Source organism: Rhamphochromis sp. 'chilingali', assembly GCF_963969265.1.
Source record: "Rhamphochromis sp. 'chilingali' genome assembly, chromosome: 17".
NCBI lineage: Eukaryota > Metazoa > Chordata > Actinopteri > Cichliformes > Cichlidae > Rhamphochromis > Rhamphochromis sp. 'chilingali'.
In genome coordinates, this window is record NC_137944.1 from 22,563,214 (window position 1) to 22,578,216 (window position 15,003).

The following is a 15,003-nucleotide window of genomic DNA, read 5'->3' on the forward strand; positions in this document are numbered from 1 at the left end:
CGCGCTCCCACAATGCATTGCGGCGTGACGTCAACTCCAAAGCCCTATCAGCCAGAGTTTCAGGTGTGTTCATTGTGAAACCTGGCCCCACCTTATCGTACGAATTCCTGAGGTCAGATGGCCCAGGATGTGAGTGGGTGTTAAGGCGTCTGGGAAGGGAACTCAAAACTGGATTATAGATGGCAGAGAGTTGGTGTCGTAAACCACCGCCTCTGTTCAAAGATGGTCGCTCACAGTGGACATAGATGGCTTCTTTCACTCCTCTTTCAAACCATCTGTCCTCTCTGTCCAAAATGTGAACGTTGGCATCCTCGAAAGAGTGTCCTTTATCCTTAAGATGCAGATGGACTGCTGAGTCTTGTCCTGTGGAGGTGGCTCTTCTGTGTTGTGCCATGCGCTTGTGAAGTGGCTGTTTGGTCTCTCCAATGTAGAGGTCTGAGCATTCCTCGCTGCACTGTACAGCAGACACCACATTGTTAAGTTTGTGTTTTGGCGTTTTGTCTTTCGGGTGAACCAGTTTTTGTCTGAGCGTGTTGCTGGGTCTGAAATGCACCGGGATGTCATGCTTGGAGAAAACTCTCCTGAGTTTCTCTGATACACCGGCTACATAGGGGATGACAATGTTGTTGCGTCTGTCCTTCTTATCCTCCCTCGCTGGTGTCTGGTCTTCTTTTCTGTGCCTCTTTGCTGACTTTAAGAACGCCCATTTAGGATAGCCGCACGTTTTGAGTGCTTCCTTTACATGTGTGTGTTCCTTCTTTTTTCCTTCAGGCTTAGAGGGAACATGTTCTGCCCGGTGGTGTAGGGTCCTGATTACTCCAAGTTTGTGTTCCAGAAGGTGATGGGAGTCAAAGAGGAGGTACTGGTCCGTGTGTGTGGGCTTCCGGTAAACTTCGATGTTGAGTTTGCCGTTCTCTTCAATGTGACTCTCCACCATTTGACCTTAGAACTGAAGAAGCTTCTCGGATGAGAGGTGAAACGTCTTCAAGCAACTTAAAGAAGTCCAGACGCTTTTCTTTGCAAGCTCCTTTGACTACGATGACCTGAATGACTGAGAACCTTCACAGACATGTGAGGTTTTATGTTTACTGACCACAGATTTGTTCTGTGGTTGTCCTATTTTTTAAATAAATGCATCTCAAAGACCAAGATACAAAAATATATTTTATTTAGTTTTTGTATACAAACAAATGAGACGTACGTTAAAAAAAAAAAAAAAAAAAAAAAGATAGGACCATCTGGTCGATCACTTGAAGCGAATGATCTCCTGAGTGGCCAGTCTGATGAGCTGGTTGAAGTCAAACTGGATGTACTTCCTCCAGTAACGTCTGTCTTTGCCGTAGGTTTGAGCCGGATAACACGGACTGCCTGAAACACAGGTTGGATTTATTTAGCGTTAGTTTATAGAAGTTTTTACTTCAACATCCACAGCTGATGGATCAAAGGCCAAACAGTGAAATTCATACATGAGAAATAAATCGCACTGTCAACTTCTCCTTAGTTAAATATCAATGCACAATTACTATTATTAGCTGTGTTTAACTGTGGCTAATAACAAAAGGAAGGCTAAAGATCAAGGTCTATAATTCTGGGAGGTGCTGGATAAAACTTATTTTAATAGAAACGTGCCACCTCAACCTTTTTTCAGGTTGACAGCCAAAGAATCCCAAAAGAGTAAAATAAAATTCAAATGTAGGAAAATGTGAGAGCGATTATCCCTGTATCTGCGGTTATTACACTCTTGCATAAATCCAGATTCAGGTTAGTGTCAGACTGTACAGCTGAAACCCTAATGGAGGTCTTCATAACTTTCTCGTCTACATCACTGCACTGGTGTCCTCTTTGGTATGTTCAGAAGTCAGCTGCCAGAGATCTTACCTGCATCAAGTCAGATCCTATATCTTCTTTAAAAATCCTTCTCCTCACTTATCAGAACTTCTCCTCCCCTACACCCCATCCCAGACTCCGAATTCTCCTGATAAAGTCGTGCTCTCGAGTCCCCACAGAAAGTCTTCAGTCCTTATGTGGGGACTGTTCCCATCTGGGATTTGTAACGCCCCGGCTTTGGAAATTTCAACAAGTAGTTAAAATGTCACCTGTTCACGAGGTTTTTTGTCTAAACGCTTTGGGTTCTTAAAAAGATATGTTATAAACATCATGTTCTTTCTGAGAACTTATATAAATTAAAGATAAAAGATAAGTGTAAGGAGGGAGTTAGACTTTTGAAATAAAGAGCCCATTGGTCAGCTGAGAAGTGAACATGTGATTAGCTGAGCACAGTGAATCTCAAACTGTTTGGCACTTCCAACGCAAGTCATCTCCCGAGCCCCCAAACTTCTCAGCTCCTTATTTTCTTAGCTATTTATCCCAGTTTACAGTTGTAGTGAGGAGGGAGTCCATCCAGTACAACATACAGCCTGAACACACTGACAGGTCAACACAAAGGCCTCTCAAAACCTTTTTTCTCTCTTTTTTTACATAACACATAAGTAATTTCGTTCCATGCCTTGACAGATAATCTATAGCAACAATTTTCTGACGCTATCTAGCTTATGTTTGTACACTTTGAACTATTAAAATCTCAGCAAAACTGAAAAGTCCTAAATTAGCTCTCTAACGACCTCTAGAGGTTTATAGGTTCACTGCTTTGGAGTTGATGTTCTGACAAACAAAAAAATCTGTGACCAACTATTCACAACAGACAGGCTTCAGCTTTTTTAAGTTGGATAATTTGGTGCCATTTAAAAGGATACATTCTGAATATGTGTAAAGGTGAATGTAAACAAGCAAACACCTCCACATTTATTGTAAAGCATGAAGTACTTCAGTGAGAAGGGTTTGGAGAGAAAAATGTTCTGGTCCAAAAAAAGAAAAAGAAAAAAAACTACCTGCGCTTATGCAGGTAAATGTGTGTGCGCATGTGCGTCCTCACCTATGCCATGGAAGATACGAGCGACAGCCCTTCCAGAAAACTTCTCGTCACTTCGGTTGGAGAGGAAACTTCTGATGTCGGCTCTGATTTGATCCTCCCAGTCCAACAGCTAAAACATACAGAGGTAAGCCGAATCGTTCACAGACTTCACGTTAACTACAACTCCTGAAAAGTTTTCTACATTATTTGTCTTTGTAAAACCTTATATTTGTCGAGCTCCTCGAGATCAAAAGGTTTGAGAGCGTGGTCCCTGTCCCGCCTCTTATCAAAGTACTCGGACAGAAGGCTTTTTAACTGCAAACTGCGGCTCTCGTCCAGATCGTCTACACAGGACAGTACGCTGCAGAAGGCAACACTGAAGCACAGCGAACACAAAGTCAAACACCAAAGCAGACAGAGGGTAACTGCACGCAAAAAGACAAACGGTCAAAGCTAGCCAATACTGGAAAACAGGCTAGATCTTATTTAAGAATGTGTTTGTTTTAATTAGTGGATAATCCATAAAATCAGCGGATAATTAAAAAAGCTTAGCGTACCTCTTGAAGGCCTTAAAACAGGCCGTCAGCTGGTACAGCTGCGTTCTCTCTTGGTCCTGCACTCGTTTATGGAGGAACTGACAGACTCTGTCTATCTCCTCATCGCTCAGGTCGCCATAGGAACGAAAGTAGAACGAAGGACTGGAGAATTCGACGAGGACGCCGCTACGTCCCCCAGCTGAAACAAAAGCATTTTTGACTGATTATTTCTACTGCAGCCCAGCAGGAAAAGAAGGGAGACATCCAACAAGCATCTCACAGAACTAAATTTAGACTCAAGGTTAGACCCTAAAACCACAGAGGGTCGATCAGAGAGTGACACTGACGTTAGAAGGCAACAGGGCATCCCTACATGTATAAGCAAGTTGTACTTTTTATGGGCTTTTAGTAAAACTTTAAATTAAACTACACTTGCAAGGAAAATACATATAAAAGGTCAGATTGTCTTAAGAACACAAACTGATGTCAGGAAAATTGTAGGTACAGTAAAAGTATCTATGGCAGCCCGTTTCCGCCTCTCATACTCTCAGTGATGTGAGACCCTTCTGAACCGAATTCAAGGCAGCTTAATACTTTTTAAGGTCTTCTATTACTAAATGTATGTTAAAGACATTTTCAGACTTTATAAGGGCTGAGATCCTCCCTGAAACATTTTCCATGGCGACTGCCTGGATTGTTATTGCTGTGAATGTGTGGATACTAAATCGATACTAAATGAAAACAAAGCAAACATGAACTCATGAACAAACCTCTATCGGTGCTCCACTGCAGCTGCCTGAGTCCTCTCTTCACGAGAGGGAGCTGCCATCCCATAGTGTCCGCGACCTCGACAACATCAAACTCAAGCTGGTCGCACTGCTCCACCCGCTCGCCCGCCATCCGCCGCCTGGCCAACACCACAGCGATCGGAGGACAACTGCAGAGAAAAGACAAGTTTAAGACGTCTTAACAGTAACATTACAATCACAGACGCACACGTTCATGTGCCCGGCCAACGTTGTCATACATTTTAGTGATTTTCTGGAGCTGCCTCGGCCCATCGTAGCAGCTGACTTTACACACAGACAGAGTGGGGTGGAGCAGCTCCACGAAGCGCTGTGGGTGCAGCTCCAGATAGCAGAGCAGCGTTTCCACACCTGGAAAAACATAAAAAATGTTAAAATTTCAAAAACACTGGGAGTAGTTGTTGTTTGCTGGATTTTAGAGTGTTTCTTGGGAAATTTAGGTTGAATTTCTGTAATCTACACGATTTGTTTTGTTCTGTTAAACCAGATAAGAATAAATACGAGTGATTTTATTAGATGGTTTTCTTATTTTAATGCAACGTTTGCTCCAGTTGTATCATTTTATTTGTTTTCTAAATTCATCTGTTTGAGCGTAATCTGGTCATCAAACTGTTTTGGCTTTAGCTTTTTGGCCTTTTGCTTTCAGCGGATTCAGCGCACGAGCCACTAAACAACCTGCGTGGATGAGATCAGGCTTAAATTCTGTCTTAACCTCGAGTCAGAAATAATTTTTAAAATGTTTAAAGATTTATGCTAATGTGCTTTCCGTGTACAAATCAGCCTACACCTGTTCATTTTACTGTCTTATCAATCAATGTGATTTTTTTACTGTACGTTTCCACTCACCTTCCTCCGTGATGTCCAGAGCCTCGATGGTCTCTTGGATGGGAATCGCTCTTTCGTGCGTGTGACAGACTCGCTCTCTGGGCCAATCACAGCGCTCCTCTTCTTGGTCCCTCTCCCGGTTATCTCTCTGGTCTTCTGTCTGTTTTTTCATCTCATCCTCATTTCGTTCCTCTCTTTTATCGTTGTCTTCTCGGATGGCTAGCCCAGCAGAACTGAGATCTGATTCCTTGCAGTAAAAATAGTCATATTACCAAAAAAAATTATGTACTAAAAAAGTAATTATGAAATTAGCATTTCATTATTTTTTTGTTTAAATTTCTCTATTGTGTGAAGCGATCAGAGACCAGTTCCCACTTTACTTACAGGTGCAGCAGCAGGTTGTGATTCATCTTTGTCTGACATGTCTTGCTGAGCAGAAGAATTCATGCTGCTCTCCTGATCGCACACATCCATCACCTCCAACAGCTCAGAGTCTTCAACATCCTACACAAACACACAGACACACAGTCCTTTACTTCACAGAAAGTTTGAGTTCTACAGACAAAGACATTTCTTCAGGCTAAAACACACTCACAGACAGACGAAGGAGGAGTTACCTTGAAGAGTTCCTGCTGTTTCTGGTGTATCTGTTTACATTTGCAAGCTGGGAAAACTTTCTGCACCAGTCTTTTCACCGTATAGTAGTCCACTGTGTCTGCGTAGATATGGCGACGGAGCTCATGGAGGTCTCCACCCTACAATCACACACAGAATGACATGATATTATTCGTATATGCAATATACACTCACTGGTCACTTTATTAGGTTCACCTGTACTGCTCCTTGTCAGTCCAAATATCTCATCATCAGACAATCACACTCAACACGACAGCAACTCTATGCATTTTTCACATGCACACGTTCGGTTGGAACCTGCTGAAGTTCAAACAGAGCACCAGAATGGAGAAGAAAGATGATTGTTGGTGGTGTAACAGTGTGATATTTTCATGGCACATTTTGGACCTCTCATTACCCACTGAGAATCACTTAAACACTACAGTCTACATGTGTATTGTGCTGACCATGTCCATCCCTTTATGACCGGGAGCATCTCAACTCCTCTCTCTTACTTACACAAACATTTTATTACAAACTGATTGTGAATATGACAGAAGGTTCATGATTCCACTTTCTCTCTGGTTTATTTGGGGTCATTTTATCTACACCGACACAGAACGCCCCCAAAGATCATTATTTATAAAGTATTTAAAACGGGATTTGTTTGAAATTGCCAGCTGACATTGAGGAAGTTCATTTCTTAAGCACAGTCGACCATCACAACAAATGTGTACAAAGACCTATTTTTTCCAAGAACTGCAATCCCACTGCATCAGTACTGCTTTCTGTAACTACATCATTGACGTCAGTAATGAAGAAAGTAATCACAATTTTAAGACTCACCTCCGGGTCCAGGAAAAGGTGACAGTGAGCCGGCTCTCCATCTCTTCCTGCCCTCCCAATTTCCTGAACGTAACTCTCAAAACTCTGTCAACAAGAAAAACAGGATAAGATGCCCCAAAACAGACTAAAAGAGAAAGTTAAAAAATATTTAATGTATTTTCAAGTCCAGTATGAGGAGACACGAGTCAGGATAGATCCGAGCACTGCCCACCTTAGGCATGTTGTAATGGATGATACCACAAACGTCAGATTTATCCAGGCCCATGCCAAACGCCACTGTGGCCACCACGATCCTGAGCTCTCCGCACATGAAGTTGTTCTGCACGCGTCGCCGCTCTGACCCCGACAGGCCGGCGTGGTACGATTCAGCCTGCCATTTCAGTGGTTTACGAATCTTCTTCCGAGCTAAATACATAAAGGACAAAACCACAAAGTCATGGAGACTGAAGGAAATAGACTTCACCTGTAATTAATGTTATCTTAAGTTATGTACCACAGATTTCCATAACACAGCATAGGCTCCACATACATATTTCACTTGTTCCCCCGCCATATCAACTCTCTCCTTACTAGTTTTTAATTAATCACATTTTTAAAAAACACTTACCCAGTTCTTTCTTTCTCTGCCCTACAGGGTTGTTTTCTGACCGACTGCTGCTGCTGCTCTTCTTGTTTTCTTTTAACAGCACCCCTTGAAGGCAGGTTCGGAGAAGTGCCGCCACACGCACCGTCTCCTCTCTTCTGGTGCAGTAGACGATGATCGAGTCAAGACAACCAAACCGATCACCTTTCAACAAGGAGACTAAAGCCTAAGACGACAATTGCACACATTGCAAACTCATTTTAGTAAGAGAAGGACTCTTGGATCTAGAACTACTAAAAATCCACAAATAAATGTCAGTCAGGACACAAAAACACTCATTTGACCTGATCCTTTTCTCTATCCGTGGACACAGAAAGATTCAGGTTTGGAGGCACAGCTGCAGATCTGACAGCAATGCCGGCTTGATCACTGATTTCCAGATGTTTAGCAATGTCCAGAGCAGTGGACAGAGTGGCTGTAGCTGTGAGTCCTAGCAAGCATCGTACTCCCAGACGCTCTCGTAACACCTACAAACAAGCATTGTATTAAAGACTTAAAGAGATAATCAAGAGTGATACCACTGTTCTAAAGAAGCCAGTTTACATAAATTTGACAGAACTTTTTACTTGTTTCAAACTGGAAAGTTCAACACAGTGAGTTGTTTGAACAAGTAGCAGAATTAACATCACTTGTGTTAGAGTACAATTATCTCCAGAAATCATCAACCCACCTTGCAGAGTCTTAGGTAGCAGGGTCTGAAGTTGTGGGACCACTCTGAGACACAATGAGCTTCATCTATACAGGCGAAGGCCACAGGAGGGAGCTCCTGAGCAGAAGGAAGACACCCTGAACCTGAACCTCCTCCCCCAACAAGGGCTTCTGGAGAGAGCAGCAGCAGACATACCTGGCCTGACTTCACCTGGAAAAATAGCAGGAGGTGAATACAAGGTATGAACGGAAAATAATCAATGATATAGTAAAGTTTCAAATAAGCATAGAAGTCAATTAATTCACGCCTGAAATTAGAAGATAAGGTGCTGTAGAAGTCGGCAAATCGCAAGCAGAAAGATGAGGAGGGACAAACTACACATTTTGACTTTTTGTGGAGAAAACAGCTGTTACTTCTGTGCAGAGGTGTGCGAGCATATGGAGCTGGGACCACATCTGCACACACCTTGATCTGACTGATTTGAAATTCCAACTCTATCTGATTTAAGACCATATGTGGATATTTGTATTCACACTGGCATAAAAAAGGGCATCTGAGTGTCGCAGAATATTTAAAAATAAAATAAATAAATATGTTTGTATGACTAACTATCTTAAACCATTTATTTGCATCCCAGCCAAAGAACTGGGACTGCAGGAGAAGAAAGACTTGCATCTAGTGTGACTGGATTCATGGATCCAATAAGAGGCTGTTCATTTTTCAATGACATTAACAAAGAAGCTGTAATCAACGTGGCTCAGTCTCACTCATATCTTATTCTTGATGCACTTCCTTTTACCTTTTCTATCGCTGCTTCTCGCTGTTTCATTGTCATATTGGAGTGGATACAGGCCGCCTTCAGCTTGGCTGGCAGGCCAGACAGCTGCACAGAAACACAAAAAGATATTCAGCAAATACATTCTCAACTCTATCATTAGTTTAGAGAAATTAGATTTGCTCTGTGCCTACAGCCATCAGGTGTACAAGTGTTTACCTGGTCGTCCATTAGAGAGACGAGAGGCGATATGACCAGAGTGATGCATTTGGATCTCTGAGCATAGAGGTAAGCTGGGAGCTGGTAGCACAACGATTTGCCCATCCCTGTTGATAACACTACGAGGGTAGACAGACCTAAAGGTGGAAACACACAAACATGTACAGAGATTGTAAATTAGCAAATGAGTGTGTGCAGATGAGCTCATGAGTGTGCTCACTACATACCCGACAGGATCCTCATGATGGCTTCCTCCTGTCCTGGTCGAAATGACTGATAGCCAAGATCTCTTAGAGCCGAATAAACATCTTCATGTGTTTCTTAATATAAAGAGAAAAATCAGTTCTTAGGCCAGTGTACTGTATGTCTATTTTTCAGATTTCATGAGATCAGTGTGCAGTCCTTACCCTGGACTTTTCCATCCTCTGTGAGCTCATAAAGCGGCTCCATGGGTGGAGGAGGAGGAGGTCGTTCATAATCGGGGCGAATCACATTCAGCAGCACTTCATCTTTACGCTTACTGTCCACTTCCTTTTCCTGATCATTCTGCTCCTCTTTAAAAGTGGATGCTGCCACTGGAACACACAAACGCATCAGGGTCTAAACGCGCACGACTTAGGAACACAAAACATCTGTATTTGACAGCTTCGTTACTTAAAACAGCTCAAATTTAAGCTCTAAAAATAAATGTGCACAAATTTACATGAACAAAGTGTTAAAAACTTTTTTCCATTAATGAGCAGATGTAAACATACACCTCCAGTCTATGTGTTAGCTGTAGAAAACATAAGGTTAATAACTGCTCTTATTGTAAAGTAAGAACAGTTATTAACCAGATAAAAGATAAAACTAAATTTCACATAATGTCATGAATATGATGCACAAAGTAAAACTTAAACAGTGCATTTATGACACTGGAACTATGCAGTCATGCATAAGCCGACTAGTTCTGTCAGAGAGCGGCATGCAATCAAGTCAACAGATGTACCCTGTGGCTGAGGTTGTAGTGTCCCAGTTGCCCTGGCAACTTCCTCCAGGGTGGGTAATTCAAACGGCTCCTCCTCAACCGCCTTCTCGTCAGCAACAGGAGGTGGAGGGGCTGCAAAACATATCAAAACTTTTAACAGACCTGTGATGCTGATTTCCAGCTCTGAAACTTTATTTTTGGACTCTAGCAGAGCAACTCCGTCATCCTTCAGATAAAAGACGAACTGAAGGGCGTCGCTGGAGCTTTGAAGAGAGCTCTTCTCTCTTTACAGCCACCCTCCCTACAAGTAATCTTTTTGCTAACTGACTTCCTCTTACTATGGGTGTGACTGCCGTGTTGACGACACTAAGGACTGTCTAGAGCATTCTGAAGGAATCACAACAAGGTGAGATATGCGTTTAATAATAGTTATTGTTGTTCCTGCATCACCTCGCCCTTTGCAGTCAATAGCCCAGTGTCCGGTCCCTCCACATTTGTAGCAGGTGTCACCCTGTCGACTGAGGCCCCCTCTGAAACCCCCTCTGAAGCCCCCCCATCTTCCTCTGCCAAAATATCCCCCACCTCCACCGAAACACTCTCCCTTCAGCTGGAACTTCTGCATGTACAACTGCAACACCAAGAAGACATTTATGACACCAAGAAAATATAAAAAATGCATTTTAATTACTCAGTTTGTATTATAACAAGGACGTGTTATACATGATATAAGCATAAACTCTTTGAGAAAGTGTGCGCTTCTTCTCACTTCTTTTTGATATGTAAACCTAAAAAAATAGGCCTTAAACTTTCATGCACAATGATAACCACACACACACACACAAACAAATAAATAAATGTAATATACCTGTCTGCGCAGAGCAATCCCTCTCAGGGCATAGCCTTTGACATGAGATTTCTTCTTCAGGTTTATTTTCACAAAGTTACCCTCGGCTCCTTTTGCGACTCTGTTAAAACAGGAAAACAAACACATGTAGAAACCTTTCAAAGACATTCTGCTTTCCTCACATGCACTTTGTCCTACCTGGCTCTAGCAGACTGTGCCCGATAGATTTTGTTAACTCCAAATTCTTCTTCTATGTCTCCAAACAAGTTCTCTTGGGGCATCTAGACAGAAGCAAAGCTACATCAGATAATCTTATATAAGCTTAAAATAAGACATACAATGCACCCTCCAAATCCCCCCTTGCCTTTTTTGGTCCCTTGGTTTCTTCCTCTCCTTCACCCTCTCCATCACCTTCTTTTCTCTTGCTTCTCTTTTTCTTTCCTGCTCCTCCGTGAGCTGAGCTGGGGCTAACGTCAGAGCTCTCCTCTTTCTTTCTACCACCTCTCCGTCTCTTTTTTACTCCTCCTTCTTCTGTAGTGTTTCCCTGCGTGTCACCCACTTCTCGCTGCCTCTTCTTCCTCCTATTTTTTGAAGCTTTAGTTTTTGGACTGCTTTCATTGTCATCATCAGCTGTTATATGTGATGTCTGCCCTCTTTCCATCTCCTCCTGTCCCTTCCTTTTCTCTTTGCCAACCCCTTCTTTCTTGCTTTTTCCAGAGTTTGTAGCACTAGTAGTGACTATTTTATCCCCTGTTACACTCTCAGACTTTTTACCTCTTCCCATTTCTAATGACTCCTGTCTTTCTCTCTCTATATCCATCTCTTCCTTTGCTTCTCTTTCGACTCCTTGCATTTCCCCTTTTAATTTTTCTCCCTTTTCTGCCATCCCTCGTTGCTCCACATTCATCTCCTGGTTGCCTGCTCCAGGCTTCTCCTCTGCTCCCATCTCTCCAAACACCTGACACCTCTCTAGCCACTTCCTGTCCACAAGGCTCAGCCTGCTGGCAGGAGAAGGCCTTGCTCCAAGGCCTCTGCCTCCTCTGAAACCTCCACAAATCTGTGGACTTCCGTTAAAGCCAATTACACTTTCACCACCTGCAGAATCGGTACCTCTATTCTGAGTTTTTGATGTTTCAGCATTTTCTTTTACATCTCCTAAAATGCCTTTAGTTTCACTTCCCATAGTTCTGGCTCCTACTTTTGAAGCCCCTAAATTTCGCTCAGGGGATAAGGATGACAACAGGGTGGAGGATCTGATGGGAGAAGGACTTAAAGCAGAGGTAGTGAATTGTGAACTAGTGTCTTTGCCAATGCTACAGCTACCAGCAGCATCTGCAGCTTCATCATTGTCCTGTCTGAACGTTTCAAATGGTTGAAACTGCTCTTCAGGCTCTGCTGGTTGGAGCGTCTTTGAAGCCAGAGATCCCAGGCAAGGATTCATTCTGTAAGCAAAGACGTGATAACAAGGAGGGCTCACATAAATCATCACAAAGTCACATTATTCAAGCTTTTTAAAGTGGCACAAGCAAAACAACTACTTAGTAACCATCTTGCTTGAACACTCAAAAGTAAAAGACGATATTGGATTCTCCAATATCCAAACTGCTTTATTTTGCAATTCATTCATCCTAATAGTAGTGTTAAAAACAAAAGCAATCAAATTTTTATAATAAAAATGAGAGAAATAGTATCTCGGGTATAAATTAAAATTAATTCCTTTTCCTTATTTTCTGGTTATATATATAAGTAATCCATATGAGCTAAAAGCTTTCACAAACTGAAAACCATCACTAAATTAAAGTCATTTTTTTCATTAAAGGATTTAGAAACAGTTATCCACGTCTATGTTATCTTTTCTATTCTTGTATAAAGGATTTCCAACTTTCACTCTCCCTTTCTTAATTCCAAATACAGCTGCTCGGCTCTTAAGAAAGAACAGCACATCACTTTGGTCCAAAAGTAAATGCTCACAAAATAACTTACTTATCACTGAATAACACTTATTGTTAACATGAAATGAAATTATTTTCCTTGATCTAATTACCTTGGTGAAAAGGGACTGAATTCAGAGTCAGTGGTTGTGGTCTTGGCAGTGGCAGCAGGAGAAGTGACGCTCTTTGTTCTTATAGTTTGTTCATCTTTCAAGGAGTCCAGAGGTAGCCGACCAGGACGGTGCATTTTCTTCAGTGACACAGGCCTCTCCTTCATTAATAATAAATAAATAACAGCAGAACAAACACATTATTATATAATGGCTACTTTGGTAATCTCCTAATTTCAATATCTCATTAGTTTATTTTATTGTTTTCTGTCCACATGTAATCCAGGGAAATGATAGAAATCATTGAAAAAATTAGCCTTAAATTATTTCTATCATTTGCATTATCTTTGTATCACTAAACAACACAACATGTAGGGAAAATGAAATTAACTACCACTGGTTAATGTCATCATCCTCACAGATGGTCATCAACAAGTGAATATGGTCCTTTTGCAGGCAAATCAGTCTTAGCACAACAAGTTGAATTAGGTGTGGTGATTCTCACCTTACTGATTGAAGACAAGTTGTTTTTAAGCTTTAGGCCATAATACTGAGAAGACGCCTTCAGACTGTCTCTGTCCTGGGATGTCAGTTTGGGAGATGATGTCGGCAATGCACTGCGGTTCAAGTGGGAACCCCAACAGTCTGACTCCTTCATAGACAGAGACAGAAAACAAAGCAACAGCCTCATTGAGAGATTTGTTCAGATATGTTAGATATTTATTACATTTGAGATTAAAACACAAACGTCAGACAACGATGGACACAAAGAGAGCCTCCTCATTACCTTTTGGCTGTGAGTATGCCCATTGGCGGCCTCATTGCTGTTCTCTTTGGCTTGTTTTAAGCTGCGGTATTCTTTATACAAGTCTGCAAGGAAGACACCAAATAAATCATAATCTTCTTCGCTTATTTACACTACAGCTGGAAATTCCTACTGATGGTGAGCACTTACTTCTGGTCTCCTCTGGCGCCCGATCAATGTCCTCCTGAAAAATGTACCATTCAGCGTTCATAAACAATAATACTAAAACAGGTAGCATGCTAAGAAAGCTCGTTGTTGTTAACAGTTAACTCACCTTGTTGGGTTTTCTCTTGTGCTCTTTGACAAACCCCTGCTCCCAGTTTTTCAGCAAAACTTTCACGTCATTGTAGCGATCCATGCTGAGGTGGACAGGGCTGTTTTCAAACTGCTGTCGGGAGTTTTTGTTATAACATTGGCGTTATTGTTCTTTTTTCAAAGAAAGTAGCAGCGTAAGCTTATATTTTTATCCTCTATTAGCTGCTTTAGCTTCTTCTCACTCCAATTAACATCTCTGCCAGTATGGCAGATGACATGAAGACATTTTTGTGAAGTATACAGTAACTATCAAAGCTCCTTCCGCCGTGTTGTTTACGATTTTCCCGCGCCGGAAGTCAGCTTGTGTTGCCAGGTTCTTTCCTGTATCCTCCGATCTCACAAAATTGCTTTTTTGGTGTCAAACGATTGAGTTCAAGTATTTTTTTTTTAATCATTAATGATGAAATGAAAATATAGCAATGAAACAAAAGCGCCTTCAATACATAGCTGTGAAGCACGTACATTTATCTTGCAAGACGTCAAATTTCTTAAAACTCGTCACCTCATTTGTCAAGCAGGCACTTCCGCTTAGTTTTGACCCGCCTTCATTAAAGAGACATGGACAGTTTAAAAGGACTCAGCTCTTTGATCTATGCCTGTTTATGGGATACATTATACTGTAAACATGAAATTTCTATAAGATGCGCATTTTGTTATTATAATTGTCAGGACTTCAGGCATATAAAAAAAATAGTAATAATGAATTAATGCGATGTCTCAAAGCAGACATCAAGTGCTACTGGTTTAAGTAACTGACCCTTGTTTGTTTCACAACTCGTTTCACCACAGTGGCAAGTTTACTTTTATTGTTCATTTATAGCTAATATATCAGACTGAATTAAAGAATATAAAAGAATATATGTCTGAACGTCTTCATAAGTTCTTGTATAACATTTACAACGCTCTCCTTCCTGCATCTTCTCCTTCTCTCTCTCTAAATTAATTTTTTTCCTGCAGGATACTTACCTGCACCTTTATTCTTTAGTAAATTTTGACTTCTATCATTTCAGTTTTTAGACATGGCAGGATTCATCTAGAGGAGGGCTGCTTCATTACAAACTATTTCATTACTTCATTACAAACAGCTCATCTCCTCTGTGTCCAGAGGAACACAAAACACTACTTTACCATCAAATCCTGCCCACATGCGTAACAACTAGAGTCCAGATAGAGAGGCAGATTTTTTTTATTTATTTATTTATTTTT

The 15,003-nt window shown here is 41.4% G+C and overlaps 1 protein-coding gene across 2 annotated transcripts; it reads right to left on the reverse strand.

Moving 5' to 3' along the window:
• Positions 1 to 1,192: 1,192 nt before the first annotated feature.
• recql4 (RecQ helicase-like 4) lies at positions 1,193 to 14,106 on the reverse strand. 2 transcript variants are annotated; one of them, XM_080863988.1, is made up of 28 exons: positions 13,757 to 14,106; positions 13,633 to 13,666; positions 13,465 to 13,547; positions 13,183 to 13,329; positions 12,681 to 12,838; positions 11,001 to 12,078; positions 10,835 to 10,917; positions 10,658 to 10,757; positions 10,243 to 10,420; positions 9,814 to 9,924; positions 9,233 to 9,400; positions 9,053 to 9,145; positions 8,826 to 8,962; positions 8,631 to 8,714; positions 7,853 to 8,041; positions 7,467 to 7,649; positions 7,147 to 7,348; positions 6,751 to 6,944; positions 6,540 to 6,623; positions 5,696 to 5,833; positions 5,463 to 5,582; positions 5,100 to 5,325; positions 4,475 to 4,604; positions 4,218 to 4,384; positions 3,469 to 3,646; positions 3,134 to 3,287; positions 2,933 to 3,041; positions 1,193 to 1,368 (listed from the first exon to the last, which is right to left on the reverse strand). In XM_080863988.1, exons 1-28 carry the CDS (start codon positions 13,838 to 13,840, stop codon positions 1,247 to 1,249), a joined length of 4,734 nt encoding a protein of 1,577 aa, XP_080720114.1. In that variant the 5' UTR covers positions 13,841 to 14,106; the 3' UTR covers positions 1,193 to 1,246. The 2 variants fall into 2 exon arrangements, with proteins under 2 accessions (XP_080720114.1, XP_080720115.1); XM_080863989.1 differs by lacking the exons at positions 12,681 to 12,838; positions 13,183 to 13,329; positions 13,465 to 13,547; positions 13,633 to 13,666; positions 13,757 to 14,106 and having other exon boundaries at positions 1,194 to 1,368; positions 10,835 to 10,919; positions 11,002 to 11,190.
• Between the last annotated feature and the right edge of the window lie 897 nt (positions 14,107 to 15,003).